The following is a 17,306-nucleotide window of genomic DNA, read 5'->3' on the forward strand; positions in this document are numbered from 1 at the left end:
TACACATATTATATATATATAACAGAGAGAGAGAAAGAGATTATCATAAGTGAATATAAATCTTTAAAACACCTAAAAGACTAAAACTTCACAACTTTTGCTGAAGGCCTGAATTGCACTGAAGAAAGACCTTTGGATGCTTAATGCTCTAGCAAAAGGTCCTTGATAGTGATGAGGGTCAAATTTGAAGTCAATGAACTGGGAAGATCGAAAGTTGGCGCATGGCAAACAATTTCGCTGTCTTTTAACATATTCTTTTCTCCCAAATTCTTAACTTGTGATCAACAAAACTATTCTGCTACTTCTGATAAATATAGAATCTAGTAACGAAATCAAATAACGAAAGGATGTAGCAGTTTATACACAAATTCTTAACAAAGACCATCTCATCATAATTTAGGATTTATCTTGATGAAATATAATTTAGAATACATTGGAAGAAGTTTATATTGCAAACATAATTAATGATGTGATTGATACCAAACATGATTGAATCTAAATAAGACAATCTTTGAAATTCCTTGAAATATTAAAGTTGAGATACTAACACAAAAGTATCTCTTTCTTTTATTTGTTTCAGTCATTAGACTGTGGCCATGCTGGGGCACTGCCTATAAAATATATAAATGAATAAATAAGAAAGAGACTACAGTTAAACCGTCAAGTTTTTGGATCTCAGATATTTCTGACAGAAGCTAGTTTTATTGTTTGCTTCGTTAAAATTCATAAAATAATAGGAAACTTGAACAAACCATGCCAATAAGATTTTTTTTAATCCTTACTGCATGAATAAGCTTTTTTTAAAATCCTTACTGCATGAATAAGCTATGACTCAAAACACATAAAAGACTGTACTGTCTATGATTCCAAATTTTTTTAACCCTTTCCTTACTATATTGCTTTCAAACTACACAGTTCTTGATTCAGTTAATTTTAAAAATAATGAAAAATTTAACATTATAACCTTGTGAATATTAAGCAGGTGTGTGGGACATAAATAATATGCAATTTTGATGGGTGATTATAATTTAGATCACTTTAAAACAGTGTATTTGAATCATAGAATCAAGGGCAGTTTCAGGCAGTTTGATATAAGAAGGTTGTAACTCAGAATCATAAATATCTTTTAGCTTTCAATATCATTAATTGGAACAATCATGGAAAACAGTTATTATTCTAGTTAAAGTGAGTTGCTAATGTTTAACAACCCAACATACTAATTACCAACACAGGAGCTACAAAGAAGTCAGATAATGACTTAAAAATATATATAAGTCATTTCTTTTAAAATGTGTACAAAATTGAAAGACATTCCTCACTACAACAAATATTTCCTCAAAATATTTATTAAAATATAAAAATTGGAAGGCTTTGAGTTTTAGAACAGATTAAAACAAGTTCAATTTCAGTTTGAAAATCTATCCAACAATTATCAAAAAATTTTATTTTATATTTACTTCCTTGACTTAAGGTTAATTTGATACAATTCATTAAAATAATAAGATATATTACTATCATCATTTTAGGTCTAATATTCCATGATTTGGACGGTATAATATATGCACATACGTACATATATACTATATGCATGTGAGTATGTATTCATACATGTAAAATCCTTTTGTAAAAAGGGGACATTGATAAATAGGCCAGTGACAAGAATATATAAAAATTTTTTAAAATTCTCATCATAAGATAGAATGAAAAGAGATTTTTCCCAGAACTTGATATGCCAATCTTTTTAAATAGCTACATAATCTTAAGAAAAAAAAAAAAAAGAAAAAAAACCATGGTGTTGTAATGTAATTTAGTTATTTCAATTTACTCAGTTATCATTGCAGAAGCAGAAACAAGTGAATTATATGTGTGAAAAAAAAAAAAAAAAAAAAAAAAAAAAAACATACTAAAAAAGCATTTATTATAATACTAAAACAGTGCTTTGCAAGAATCTATATTACCCAAATAAAAGCTGTGCTGACAAAACTAGAGAGAATTCTAAATGAATACTTTAAGGCAGTGCAAAGTGAAAAGTACAGGTGCAAGTGAATAAAGTCAAAAGAAAACAGTTCTCTTAGGATAAAATAAATAAATAAAAATATACAGAGATAAACAGACAGTGTTAATGGAAAAACAAATGAGCAAACAAAAATGAAATAAACAAATAGCTTGGTCTAGTTATGTTAGATTTATTAGTTCTTTCCATAAAGTAGTCATTTGGCTTCTTTCAGAACTTTGAGAGAAAATATCTGAAAATCATATACAGGAAATATCTTCAGCTGCAACACATAGCATGGCATTGCAGTTACATGCACAAGCTAAACAGCAACAAATGATACAATAATGTAATTACACACTAACTCTTCCCTTAAAACTGATCACTTTATTACACTGATCATTGGGAAGTAGTATGAAACATTCAACATACTATCAAACATATTAATAATAAATAGTTAAAGTAGTTGATTTAATAGAATTTACAGTGATTCTCATGCAAACTAATGTCAATGAAACACAATAACAAAGGCAATAGCAGTAAAAGAAACTATGTAAACTGAAGAAGGAAATTTATATTAAAAGCAACACACTTTGTTTCAATAACTTTTGACTGATGGAAAGAAAAATAAATCTTCTAGTTATTTTTTTTTTATTTTCTTTCTTCTTTTTTTATAGAAATAAGATAAAAATCATCTGATATCATTCATACATTAATAATTCATTCACATACTGTATTTAGGTGGTATTCGAGTTGCAATCATAAACCTCTAAACAGTTGACAGCAGCCAATAAAAATATTAAGGGAGGTGTTTGAAAATCTAAATGGAAATGTATTTTTCTGTAAGATCAATAAAAAAAAACTAATATTTTCAAGTTTAAATTTTTTTTTTTTAACTGGAAGTATAAATATTTTAAAAAAAAGTGTTCAGTTCTTCTAATATTCAGTGAGAGTAATCCAGAATATTCAATGAGAAATCCTGAGAAAACCAAGGTCTTGTAAAATACACAGAGAGCAATTGACAGCTAGTAAACTTTGGTCAGATACTCAAGAGGTGAGCAGCAGCTGGACTAAAATAAATGATCCAACACAAACTGCAGGCAGTTAGAGTCAGGATTGAAAGAGCCATATCTGAGAGACCTACAGTCCACAAGTGTATCTATGGTGTCTAGGTTAAAAACAAATGTATTGGATAGCTACAGTTAGGATATGAGAGAACCAGTTGTGACAAATGTAATAGGTTGTATGGAATTTGATAAAACAGGTTTATACACATCCACATGTAGACAACTATAATTTAAACACATCAATAAGATGGTGTCAAATATATCTACTAATAGTTAGTCTCTTATAAAAGAGCACAATGGTATTTTGAGTAAGATCTGCCAAACTAAAATTAGTCTTTTCAGAAATAAATTACTTTCATCTAAATATATAAATTAATTTTCATTGCAGTCTTATTTATGCATTCACATAGAATTTATTTAATTATTATCTGTAACATATTTATAGAAATTTAGAAATATTTTGGAATACACTTCCTCTACGAGAACATAATGATACATATTTTTAAGAAAGATAAAAAAAAATGCTATAAAAGTTGTTTTTGACTCAGAAAGCTAAATACTGAGATTTCAAATTTGAAAAGCTATATATGATAAGATGTTAAAATACTATCAAATAGAAACTGCAGGATATTAAATGGTAATTAAATAACAAATCCTGTTACAATAATATGGGTACCTCAAATACTGAACCCTAATGAGCAGTTATGTACTAATTTATCTGAGAGGAAACTCCAGAAGTTTTACAACAAAGATCACACAATTTCTTTCAGTTGATTACCCCATTTAAAAGATACTATTTATACAGAAACTAGCTATAAGAATGCCACATAATAAGTGGATGAATTGGCATGAGATAAAACCCAGAGTCATTCAGAATATAAAATCAAATAAATGGAATTATTAATAAAGTTGGAGAAACTGCTTAAATTTAATTTATAGAAGTGTAGGTAGAGGTGTATATTGACAGGGATCTATTTGCAAAAAAAAAATTATTATAATAAAAGGTGCAGGTTTTAATTGAGAAAAATTTACAACAAATAGTTTTTAGTAATATATTTAAAACAAAAAAGTGTTTTAGTTTCTTAACAATTCTACTCTGCTTTGCACAACAATTCAGTTGCCCAGGATTTCAAAGTGTTGAAGGTGGACTTAGATGCTGGCTGCTCAAAATCTGTGTCGATCAAATAACAAGTAGTCATATCTTAAGCTGGCAGAGGAATTCATTCAAGTTTCCTAAAAAAAGAAGAGAAGAAAAAAGAATATTAAAATTTTGAATAGCAAATTAAAATCACATAAACTTAGGCATAGGTATGTGGTAAGAAGTTTGCTTCCCAACCACATGCTTCTGGGTTCAATCCCACTGTGTGGAACCTTGGGTTAAGTGTTTTCTACCATGATCCTGGACCAACCAAAGCCTTGAGAATGGATTTGGTAAACAGAAATTGAAAGAAGCCAGTCTTATATACATATCATCACCATCATCATTGTTTAACATCTGTTTTCCATGCTGGCATGGGTTGAACGGTTTGACTGAGGTCTGGAGTTCCAGTGGCTGCACCAGGCTCCAATCTGATCTGGCAATATTACTACAGCTGCATGCACTTCCTAACGCCAATCAGTCCAAGAGTGTAGTGGCTGTTTTTCACATGCCACTAGCACAGGAACCGGTCTGGTAGGCCTGGCATCAATCAAGTTCGGATAGTGCCTTTTACGTGCCACCAGCACGTGGACCAGTCAGGGGGTACTGGCATCAGCCATGTTTGGATGGTGCTTTTTTACATGCCACAGTCATGGGAGTCAGTCAGGCAGACCTGGCATTGATCACATTTGGATGGTGCTTTTTACGTACCACCAGCACGGGAGCCAGACAGCGGGCACTGGCCACAGCTATAATATTGGTTTTACTTGACTCAACAGGTCTTCTCAAGCATATCATATCACCTGATGCATCAGGGGTACTCTTAACTGGGCCAGACATGCATGGCTGCAATCTCACTTTAGTTGCCAGGTCTTCTCAATCACAGCATATCACCAAAGGTCTAGGTCTCCTGTCATTGCCTCTGTGAGGCCCAATGTTCAAAGGTCAAGCTTCACCACCTCATCCCATAACTATACACCAACGCACACACACAAATATACATACACACATATATGTGTGTTCATCTTACTGATCCCTTGTCTTACTTGGAAAAAGGTCAGGGTTGACAACAGGAAGGGTATCTGGCCATAGAAAATCCAACTTAGCAAAATTTCATCCAACCCATGCAAACATCGAAAAATGAATGTTAAAATAATGTTGATGATGAACATGACTAAGGAATGAAAATGGTTTTCACCATTACTATGAATACTTGGAAATCCTTCCCTCTTTTATATTGGTTTCAAATTTTGGAACACGGCCAGCAATATTGGGGGAGCCCAATACTCAGCTGATACTTATTTTATTAACCCAAAACGATGAAAGGCAAAGTTGACCTCAACAGAATTTCAACTCCGAACATAAATTTGAACTCCTCCCTTTTTTACATCAAAAAAATTGCTCTCATTTTCATAGAATAATTCAAATTTTGATATTTCTGATAAAAAATATTGTTTGGACTTCTGTTTACTTCAATATCTAAAATTAGTTGTTTACAATTCTGAAATAGCTATTAACTTAGATAATCAGAAATTATTGATTTTTTACTCCAAAGCTGAAATTTTTGTTATCTCACTTTGAAATATAAGCAAAGAAAATAAGGTTTTTGGAATGGTTGGCAGCCAATTTAATGTAGCTGATAATGATGTTTGTCATATGAGAAAGAAATCAGATATAATTCAATGAATTTTGATAATTTAATTGATAACAAACACTTTGATAATTTAATAATGCTTCACAACATCCATGTCTTTATTAAAACAAAGTTCAACTCAATAGCTCACAATACCCTGGAAGTTCCTTTTTAAATCATACAGCTCTAAACAACCATTTATTTTCTATATGACACACACACATACACAGAGAAATGTAATGGGTATCTGCTTTGTTATCTGCTTCTATATGGAATAATCTTGAGTTTTTAAATCAGATTCATCTTGATCAAGTAGTTGTATATCATAACTCTGAAATTCATAGAATTCCTTTTAAATATTTTATAGTGAGCTTTTACTTTGTTTTGTTTGAGTGAATTAAATGTGATTTTAGAAAATATGCATGTTTCTACCTCTTCATGTACACAGACCTCTCAAAAGTGAATAGACACCATAATTTTTGAAAGATTTATTTCTAGTAAACAAAGTAATGTCATTTGATGCATTTGAATACATAAATTTATTATTTAATAGACATGCCTTATGCATAATACATTGACAAGTTTGAAGCACCAAAAAGTGTCTTCACAGATAAAACGGAATAATGAAGGGTGTCTATTGACTTTTGAGATGTTTTTATATATGTGTATGTGTGTGTGTGTGTGCATGTGTGTGTGTGTGTATGTATGTATGTATGTATGTTTCATTAGCAGAATTCATTTTAAAAGTTCTATTGCCAGTCAACCAGCTACTATGCAGAATAGAGATTATATAAAAATGCTCCACATTTCTGCCTCATAAAGAGGCTTCCAAAATACATCTTTCCCCAAAACTAAATAAATAACCAAAAATCCATCACAATTTATAATTCTGAAAAATGATATATTTACCATCATTGTTCTTGATCCATGCGTTGTTTAAATCTATGTTCTGTAGCTTCTTCTCTGTATGCCATCTGTGATCATTTGTCGTTTGGGATTTCTATTAATTGGTTTGTACCATGGTCTATCTATACCAGTTTTCAGTGTACGCTGTTGCCATTCTTTACAAAAGTTTGTCATGTCACCTATGAATGGAAAGAATATATAATGAAAAAGTAATTTTTAAATGGTTGCCAAAGGACATAAGGTTTAGGTAGAAGCCCTTTCACTTTGTGAAGAGGTAGCAAAAGAACTCAACTGAGCTTACATTGATGCTGAGTCCTAGAAGATCAACAGTCAGGATCACCAAGATCTACCAAGAGAATAACTGAAACACAGCCATAGGGGTGGCACCCATGGTTGTATAATCAGCTAATGATTCACTATGACTCAAGTTCCCAGTCCAAATTCATAATAATGGAATTGGATGGCAATAGAGATTCATGGCAATCTGTAAAAGCAGTGTGACCAAGAAGAAGAAGCACTTTATTTCATAGCTTAGGTCAGTAGACTCTGTGGCAATTTTAACCTTCACATTCAACAAGTTGTAATTTCTTGTGACCATAGATATTGTAATAGAAACATCCTTAAAAGTTTAGTTTCAAACATTAATTGTGAAATAACACTAATTTTAAATAGTAACTATTAATTAAAAGTACCATGAATAATTTATCTTGCAACACCCTACTGAAAAAGTACACAAGGTTGTTCACAAAATTAGTCCAAGCTGGATTCACTGATTGAAGGTTAGCATTCAGTATTAATCATTAACTAGCAGAACCTGTGGAAATTCCATAGTGTAAGTCGTCATATTTGCTTAATGGTATTTCATCCATTTTCACATTCTGAGTTCAAATTCTCATTTTCACTTAGTCTAACTTGGGATGGTGTGGATATAATTCACTTAAAGGTCCTACAGCTCGGTGGTTCAATGGGTGAATTCCAGTGAGACAATGTATTTTGACTAAAAACAAAGGTTTGCATCAAGAAGAGAATCCAGCCTAAAATACTAATCTCACACCCACAAACCTTGTCCAGCCTATGCAAACATGGAAAAGGAAACAAACAATGATGGACTGATTATATATTGCGTTAAGGATATTTCTGATAGTTATAGTAATGGTTTTTCAGTGAACACAATTTCAGTTAAATATATAAAATATTACATTCATATATTTGTTTTGCAAGATTCCTGATGTGAAATCATGTGTAGAATGTTGAAACAAATATTGTTATATTTGGGGGATGGTCATTTATTTTTTACTTTTTCTTCTTTTTGTTTTACCAAGTAAAAACGTGCACTATCTACTTGTTCTTCACTTCAGCTTTATTATTGTTCTTATTTTAGTGTTCTTTGTCTGAAATCTTTTCTTTCTCTATCCCACGTCTTTTCCAGTCCTGTTTCGTTCAGTCTGGACTAAACAGGATAAGAGGAGACACGTGGGATGGAGAGTTGCTGATGAGGTCACAGGATGTGTGATGAAAGATTTCTGACAAAGGATACTAAAATAAGAACAATTATAAAGATGAAGTGAGGAACAAGTATATAGTGTGTTTATTTGGCAAAAAAAAAAATGTCCATCCCAAAATATAACAATATTTCATAAATATAATTTTTATATTAAAAAAAAAGTCAAAAAATAGATGCTGTTTTACAAGTAGTACAACAAATTTATCTAGCATGAAAAAAAAAAAACAATGTAAAATTATCAACATGATAGCAGATATCTAAAAAATTTTATGAGCAACCTTAAAAACTTTTCCAGAAAATAATTATTAAAATTCTCAAAAACAATGGAGTTGTTTATATGCCATGCAACTGTTATTCATATAGGTTGAACAAGAGTTGTGAGGGGCACAAATATATAAATAAGAAATAGTTCTTTGCAACATTCCTCAAAACTACTTACCTTCATCCATATTAATATAATGGTTGTTTCTTTCCATTAAGCCTGTTGTATTTCTGCTTCTTTCTTCTACGAATGCTCTCTCCTTGATATGTCGTCCAACAGCCATTTTATCATATCCCCTTTCAGAATCCCGAACAAATTTATATGTTTGTTTCAGCTAAAATAGCAATAGACAAAAGCATCCATAAGCCCAGTTAAATTTTACAGATTTCTATTATTTATAGATGTCAATTATTTAATAGTATAACATTTTATAAAGACAATGTTGTTGCTTAGCCTTTGGCTAGGCCTACTTCAGTAGACCTATGAATCATAAGTAATGAAGCTGTGATCAACCTGTCTTCTTTTTAAGGTATAACGTATACTAGATACACACACATTTCCTTCTATTTTTAAGACAGATGGATGTGATTTGAAGTAGATTTGGCTATTGTTTCTAACAAGTTGAGCAACTGGGTAGAGACTCAGTCTTAGGATCATGTAGGTTCACTTTTTATATGAAAAAAAAAACTTTTAGAGGCAGTTAAGCATTAACAATGTAAATTACTTATTTAGATATTAAAAAAAATCTTTTCAACTAAAATTAAATCAGATTAGCCACATATTATTGTACTTAGGTTGTTTCATTTCTAATATCTCAACCACATCTTTTCAGACAGCTTTCTTTAAATATGCAGCTCTTCTAAAAATAATATGACGTAAGCTGTCAGTACTGGGGGTGAAGGAGTAAATTCTTGCACGCAAGTTCTTCCAATACATTAATTAAAGGCTGCTAAAGGTTGCCAGATTTAATTAGAGTTTGGGATTATTCCAGTCACTTGAACACCACTTAACAAAACACAATGTGCAATTGTAGTTACATATGCACAAAAGGTAGTTACAAAAGTAATGGTTTGCTAGACCAAATGACTCTAGATAATAATTGGATTACACTGAGAGGCTCTTTAAACATTTTTTTTAACTATCTTCAGTTGTAGGTATAACCTAATTAAGTAATACAGGTTTCTACTTTTCCATATATGCTAATGAGCAATAACGGTAAAACACTTCATGTACTGTATATAATTTATGATATATTTTTTTATGAAGTTGATTGTTATGGCCTATATGGCTAAGTGCTTTATAGTTGCAAAACCAACAGTCACTCTCTGAGCAGCCATAACAATCAGCTTCTTAAAAAATATATTATTGCTCTGTTTTAGAATGTGCTTCTTTTTCAAATATATGAGCTATTGAGGATTTAATTTATGATATATATAGAACCTACTATTGCAAAAGTTACGAACAAAGTGTAGTAACATTTCCTGGTATCTTCTACTTCAATAAACTCCATATATTTACTTTCAATTATTTAGAGTTATTTACTGTTTCTTTTTCTTTTAACTTTAATGAGTAGAACATTGAGAAATGAATTAAGAACCAAACTGAAGGAAGGAAAATATAAGTTATTAATTTCTAGTAACTTCACAACCACAGAAACAGCCTTAAAATTACAAGTGTTTGACATTTGTATGTGCATCTGCACACAATGTTATGATGGTTATTAACAAGATCAAACATGAAACTAGCTGCTGTCTCTGTATGATTTTAATGGACAAGTAGGCACAAAAAAGGTCACCACAAGGTTTATATGTGAATGAGCCTCCTCAATCTCTGAAGGCCCCTTTAACTGAAGTCCTAACATTTATACTTTAGCAAACCAAGGATAGCTATAGAATGATTTAAATATCATACTATAAACTAATCAACTACTTGTTAATGAAAAGGTATAATCAATACTATAACAATGGGTTTCTGTGGTTCTAATTCACAGTTATGTAAAACTAACAGAGTTCATTGTTCGCCTAAGCATATGTAGTGGAATATAAAACATTTCACCAAAGAAGCTGATTCTTTATCAACTCAACCAGAAAGATACTTCATCATCATCAATATTGTTTAATTATTCAGTTTTGCTTTATGCAGTGTTGGATGGATCAGCAACTGAGCAGTTTGTCATGTTTCTCAATTTTTTTTTTAATCATTTCATTTGTGAAGCCTAATAGTCTAAAATTTAACCTAATCATTTACTTGTAAATCTTCCTTGATATATTTTTTACTATATAACCTCATGTGATGATAAGTTTTCAGTTTTCTACTCAGAAGGCTTCATCAATTTCTATTACATAACCAAGCTAGTATATGCCATCTCTTCTGCAGATGTCAAACAATTTCCTTATATACTCAATTATTTTGTCAACACATATGAATTCAATTTTCCTTGTAAATTAATGACCATATTCACTCGACAATACTCAGCTATTTCCTTGCCAACCATTGCAGATCTACTCCATTGATCTATCTTTCATGTTACCATTTAACATTAAAACACTACATAAGTATGGAGTGAAGGTGTGCATGTGTGTATATATGATGATGAGTAAAAACAAGAAATAAAGGAAAGGGTCTTTGATGTTTCAGATGTTAGGCTTTCATCAGAGGATGAAAGGTGGAAGAAAGGAGGGAAGAGGAAAAAATGTTGCCCTATGGAGAGAAGTTAGGAAGAGGTAGAATACTGTGTACATGTATAGGAAGGTACATGTGTAAGATGGGCGTAGAGGGAGGTGCGTAAGAAGTGTGGGGGTAAAGGTAGTTAGCTAGCAATGAGTGGAAATGTGCAATACATGAGAACAGTACATGAGAAAAAAATATAATAATATAGAAACAGGTGCGAGATTAGGGGTAAAGTCAGGAAGTCAATGTGTGTGTGTGTGTGTGTGTGTGCGCACGTGCATGTGAGTGTAAAAATATACTTACACCTCCTGGTGCTGTGGTAACAGATTGCGTTGCTTCATATGTCTTTGGAGCATTATTACCAATTTTAGAATAAGTTTTAAATGAAGAATGTGAAAAATGGTGCCCATTTGGGTCAATTTTATTGCTCTGCTGAAAAAAAGAAAGAAAGAAAAACAATAATAATAATACCATATCATTATTTATAGTTTGGCAGAAGTTAGAAGTGGTAGTTTATTGAATTCATAGTTATTACAACCAATAATTCATATAATTTAAATTTGAAAATAATTTTTTTCTTCACATATTTCTAACAGAGGCAGTGTAGTCAAACTTTTAATGATGAACCTACCTGCCAAAAAAAATCAATAGCTAGAGGTTCACTAAGGTTGAAACAGAAGTGGAAGCATATTTAAATTAATTTTCCTCTATGATGGTGCATTATTACAGCTGAAGTTCATGTTTTTATTGAGAAATCATATCCGTACTACTTGTACCTTTCCAATATATAATTGACAATAACTATCATGGAATCATTATTGGCTATTCGTCAAGAGACTCATTTAAAGAAGAATATAATTTACGTTTTTCAAACATTTTTGTAATAAATTCAGGAGATGGAGAAGATGAGGATTTGAACTGGATCATTTTATCCTGGTGAACTAAATAACATAAACACAAAGGTGTACTATTTTGCTCGGCATAATTGCTAAACAAAGAAAAAAAAAACTACCTTACTTATGATTCCAAACAAATTATTGATACCTTTTCCTATTTTCCATTTACAGCAATTTAAAGATAATCCAACTTTACAGCTAAGTGGAACCATTGTACTAATTATTCATATATATATGTATATCTTCATATCTATTAAACAAATCTTAAGTCCCAATTTATGTAACACCCAAATCTATTATGTGATATACAAAACTTTTGAAAGTTATAGCAATGTTTTATCCAAATAGAAATACCAGAAAAATGACTATTTTCTGTTTTTTCAAACCAAGGATTACTCACACACACACACGTGTGTGTCTAGTGTTTATAACAGTTTATGACATTTATATTCTCTCCAACATCACACTCTATGACAGAAAACCTATGTACTCAGAGAATTAGAGACACTGACTCAATATATATATATATATATATATATATATATATATATATATATATATATATATACAAGGTGACCCAAAAGTAGGTTTACAGTTATTCAACTCTTGTGCATTCATATATTAACAGTTTAGACCTTAGTTATAAAATAATACAAAACCATTATTCTATGCTAATTTAATTTTGTCAAGCTCCTTTTTCAGTTTGTAAGATAGAAATTTAAATGTAATAAAATGTTTTAGAAAAAATTTAAAGTGCCTACGTGATAACTGTAAACCTACTTTTGGGCCACCCTGTATATATATATATATATTCAAGCATTATTTTCCTTTTGGCTTACTGGGCCTGCAGTTGAGCAACATTATTTTTATATTTGTGGAGCTGATAATGTGCAAGAGCAATCTGCCCGCAAGCAAACATTCTCACAAATCCTTTTCTCAGATGTTGAAAGCTGCTCCCCAACACTACTCTTCCCACCCAATCCACATCCTTCAGGTAGTCACAATCAATGTAGGCACATAGAAAGATAGGCCTGATGAGCTTGTTGAAATGCTACAATGGAGGCATATAGGTGTGTGTTGCATGCAAGAAGGTGTAGGGGAGCTACAGCCAAAGAACATAGGTATAAAATCTTCTGGGAAGTCAATAGTGATAGTGTGAGGTGGGACATGCTTTTAACAGAGAAATGAGTGGATAAAATGATCAAGGCAGTCATAGTGTGCAACAAGATACTTGAGCTTAGACTAGTTTTGGAAAATATGATTTATCAATCAGGATTGCTGGATGAACAAAAAGATTGTTTTTATGATGCCCTTTTGTAGACTACCTTAAAGAAAAATGACAGTACCATAACTTTGTGGTTAGTGACTTCAATGGAATTGTTTACTAGCATCCTGGTGGATTCCATGGTGTGTATGGAAGCTATGGAATTTGATCTCAAAAAGAGGAGAGAACAAGGCTCTTGGAAATGTGTGATGCAAATGACCTAATGATCTGCAACACTAACTTCAGAAGCAGAATAGACAGAGGCTTGCAAATCAATGTCCTTCCCAGAAGAAAAATGTATTAACCAAGGGGTTAGTGACTTCAGACTTAAGGCTAGAAGAATTCAGAGACAGGAGCTAATCTGGAAAAGGAAGATATGGAAGCTTAAAGATTCATTGAATAGTTAGAGATATAAAGAAGTCCTAATTGAAGTCTATGATGATGAGAAGAACAGACAGAGACATGTAAGATAGAGGAGAACTTGAAATTCTTAGAGAACAGCTTATTGAAGGCTACAGACCAAATCTGTGGTGGATGCACAGTTCCAGCTAGACAAAGCGTAACATAGTAGTGAAACAGCGAAGTAGACAGAACCATAAAAGTAAACAGACAGGTTTAGAAGGATTGGAAGAATGTGGGGAGCAGAGAATTTCATGAGATAGCTGCAAGAGAAGAAGTAGAAAGAAAGAGGAAATGCTCTGCAGTTTGAAGACCACAATCATGAGTAGTTCAAATTTACAAGACAATGTATAAGAAAACAAATCAAGATGTTATGGGAGGGAAGTGTGTACAGATGGACTATGGTATACTTGCACTTAGTAACACTGAAAAGAAAGAGGCAATGAAGTACAACTACAAAAGGCTACTAAATGTGGAGAATGCATGGGAGAAAGTGAGTCTTCCAAGTGTGAGGGACTAGTCAGCAGTATTGTAGACAGTAGTATGATAGATAAAGCAATTAAGGATATAAAAACAAATAAAGCCTCTCCGTCTGTCAGAAATTACCACTGAGATGCTAAAAATATCTGGTGGATTGGGATATGACCTAGTCACCTATTTAGATAATCAGATTGTATGGGAAGATACCTCACCTAACAATAGGTGTAACAGCCTTTACAATTGTAGAGGAGATATCTTAGAGAGAAGTAATTTCTGGGGTATGAAATTGCTGGACTAGGTCTTAAAAATTACAAAAAGACTATCTTCTTAATTAGTTCAACTAATTAGGAATATAGGTAGCCTAAATGAGATGCAGTTTCGTTTTGTGTCAGGGAGAAGTACCAACGATGCTCTCTTCCTTGTAAGGCAAATTCAGGAGAAGTATTCAAGCAAGAGTAAACCATTGAACTTGGCTTCCATCAATCTGGAGAAAGCCTTCAAGAAGGTCTTAGCTCCCTGATCTGATGGTCATTGTGAGAGCTTGGAGTAGATGAATGGCTGGTGAGAGCTATCCAAGTCATGTACAAGGGTTAATGAGGTGAGAGTAACAATGATTACAGTGATGAATTTAGTGTGCAAGTAGTAGCTCACCAGGGCTCAGCTCTCAGTCTCCACCTATTCATCATTGTCCTTCAGGTCATAACAGAGGAGTTTAAGATGATTTATCATTAGAACTCCTCTACATGGATGACCTTGCTCTTACAGTTGAATATGTAACAGACTCAGAAAAGAAGTTCCAGGTATGGAAGCAGAAGTTAATATAGAGAGTGAAAAATAGCTGTATGTATCTACTTACTCCTACACACACACATATAACTTTTAATTTACTTACACCTACCACTATACATATATATACATATATAATAGAGGGTACATGAAGCACCAGCAGGTGCTTCATGTACTCTCAATTATAATTATGAATTTATTATATAGCTGTTTAATGCTAATATCGCTTGCTACCACTAATGTTATTATTGTTGTCATTATCAATTATTTAGATGTGCCACTGATAATAACAAATAATAACATCTTTACGGGTATTCATTTGAATATTCACTAATTTTTATATAAATATATTATGCACTGAAATTGTTTTGAATTTGGTAAGGTGAGATTGCTTTTTCATTTTAGATGTAGCAAGTCCTGCTGATAAGAATTAAGGCACTAGCCAGAATTTGAAATCACAATTCAGATATATATGTTACCTCATTCTACAGCTTTTTAGCTGAAGTAGTATTGTAAATTCTGCTTGTTTGCCTGATTTCTGTTGGTCCGTTGAATATTTTCAGTGAGATTGGTGGATAAGCTGGGGATTTTGACTCTGCATTTTATCAAGCTGGTGTTTCATGTACCCTCTATTATGATTATGAATTTATTGTATAGCTGTTTAATGCTAATATCGCTTGCTACCACCAATGTTATTGTTGTTGTCATAATCAATTATTTAGATATGCTGCTGATAATAACAATAAAAATAACATCTTTATGAGTATTCATTTGAATATTTACTCATTTATATATATACACTAGCAGTATCGCCCGGCGTTGCTCAGGTTTGTAAGGGAAATAACTATAAAGCATTTTTAGAGAGTTATAGCCAAAAAATAGCAAAAAAATGATGGTAAATTTTTTTTGAGTTAAAAAAGGTTGAGTTGCGTCCCCTAGACAGTCTGTGGTTTGTTTCTGATTCTCGACCCCATGTCGATTTTATCGATTTTTTTCAGAACTGGGGGAACTTTTCAAAATTTTCGCTGCGTTAGTTTTGAATTATGACATTGGGCTATGTGTGTGTCAAGTTTCATCAGAATCGGTTGAAAGCCGTGGTCAGGGTGAGGGTACAAGCAAACAGACACACAGAAACACGCACAGACAAACTGCCGTTTATATATAGAGAGATAACTACACATATATGAAAAGTAGTGCAAACCCAAATATATACCCTCACACATAATGAGGGTTCAATTAAGAAGGGTATTGCAATGAGCTTATTATTTGAATGAGTTGTCAAAGTGTCTTTATCCTCACCATTATGCCTTTCCTCTTCTTATATCTGTCTTCATGTGTGTTTCTCATTCTCTCTCTCTATTCCACTAACTGAGAGAGAGAGAGATGAATGAAAGAATGAAGGAGAAAGAAAATCACTGAATTTGCTGTCACACAAAGGTATTTTTAAATCTTTCTTTTAATGATGCTAACATTCATTCCCTACTTTCTGCATTTTGCTAATACAACTTCATTTTCACTGCCTTTCTCTGTCTCCCTTCTTAACAGTGTATAACGTGAAATTTGAAGGAAATTTGGTTGCTGTTCATTAAAATATATATATACAAAACTTCCTTGTGAGATAGTAAATAATATATATGGTTTTTGTGGGTTTCCATGTTATAATTCTCCAACACAAGGCAGATACACACACAGGTAACTCACATCTGTTCTCCATCCCTCTCTCTCAGTATATATATATATAAAATCTGTTGATATGCACACAAAAATACAAAACTTCAGACTTTGCTACCCATAAACTGACTGTCAGCATTCAAAGAGCAAAGAAATAAAGCCACCAGTTCTTATCCATCACCACACTGTACAGCTCATAAGCTTTCTCACCTCACAAACTGCAGTAGCCCTTTTTAGTTCTTTGCCAAAAGGATCTCTATAGCTTTGTAGAAACTTCCTTTTCTCCATTGCTCAAACATAGTGACTCTATTAGTAGTTCTTTTTCAGAGAAAGCCTCTGCAGACTGCTTTGCATCCAACTTTACATTGCACACACTAGATAAATCTCCCTCTCAAACTATCCTTTTCTATTTTGCCTGGTTTACCTCTATATACATCTACATATGGCTTTAAAGCAAAAAAATGTAATAATTTGAAGTACTGACAATATTCCTCCCAATGCAGAATGTCCTAATAGATCCCTCTCTAAACTATGTTCTTCCTCTTATACATCAATGACCTCCTTGTTGTTAAGCTCCAAAACACCAATTCTATTCAGATGAAACCAACTTTCACTCCTCTTTAATCTTCTGCATCTA

The 17,306-nt window shown here is 32.3% G+C and overlaps 1 protein-coding gene across 7 annotated transcripts in view; it reads right to left on the reverse strand.

Annotated features, from left to right (window-relative positions):
- Positions 1–2,166: 2,166 nt before the first annotated feature.
- Positions 2,167–17,306, reverse strand: part of LOC115209122 (myeloid leukemia factor 1) — an 81,812-nt gene continuing 66,672 nt past the window's right edge. For 6 of the 7 annotated variants that reach the window (XM_036501314.1, XM_036501313.1, XM_029777262.2 and 3 more), the window contains 4 exons: positions 11,477–11,605; positions 8,681–8,837; positions 6,741–6,916; positions 2,167–4,293 (listed from right to left, as the gene is read on the reverse strand). In XM_036501314.1, the coding sequence (XP_036357207.1) occupies positions 6,774–6,916; positions 8,681–8,837; positions 11,477–11,605 (429 nt within the window). In that variant the 3' untranslated portion in view covers positions 2,167–4,293; positions 6,741–6,773. The remainder of the gene's footprint in view (positions 4,294–6,740; positions 6,917–8,680; positions 8,838–11,476; positions 11,606–17,306) is intronic. The other variant, XM_029777261.2, reaches the window with a different exon arrangement.

This window comes from Octopus sinensis, linkage group LG3, assembly GCF_006345805.1.
Source record: "Octopus sinensis linkage group LG3, ASM634580v1, whole genome shotgun sequence".
NCBI classification, from domain to species: Eukaryota; Metazoa; Mollusca; class Cephalopoda; order Octopoda; family Octopodidae; genus Octopus; species Octopus sinensis.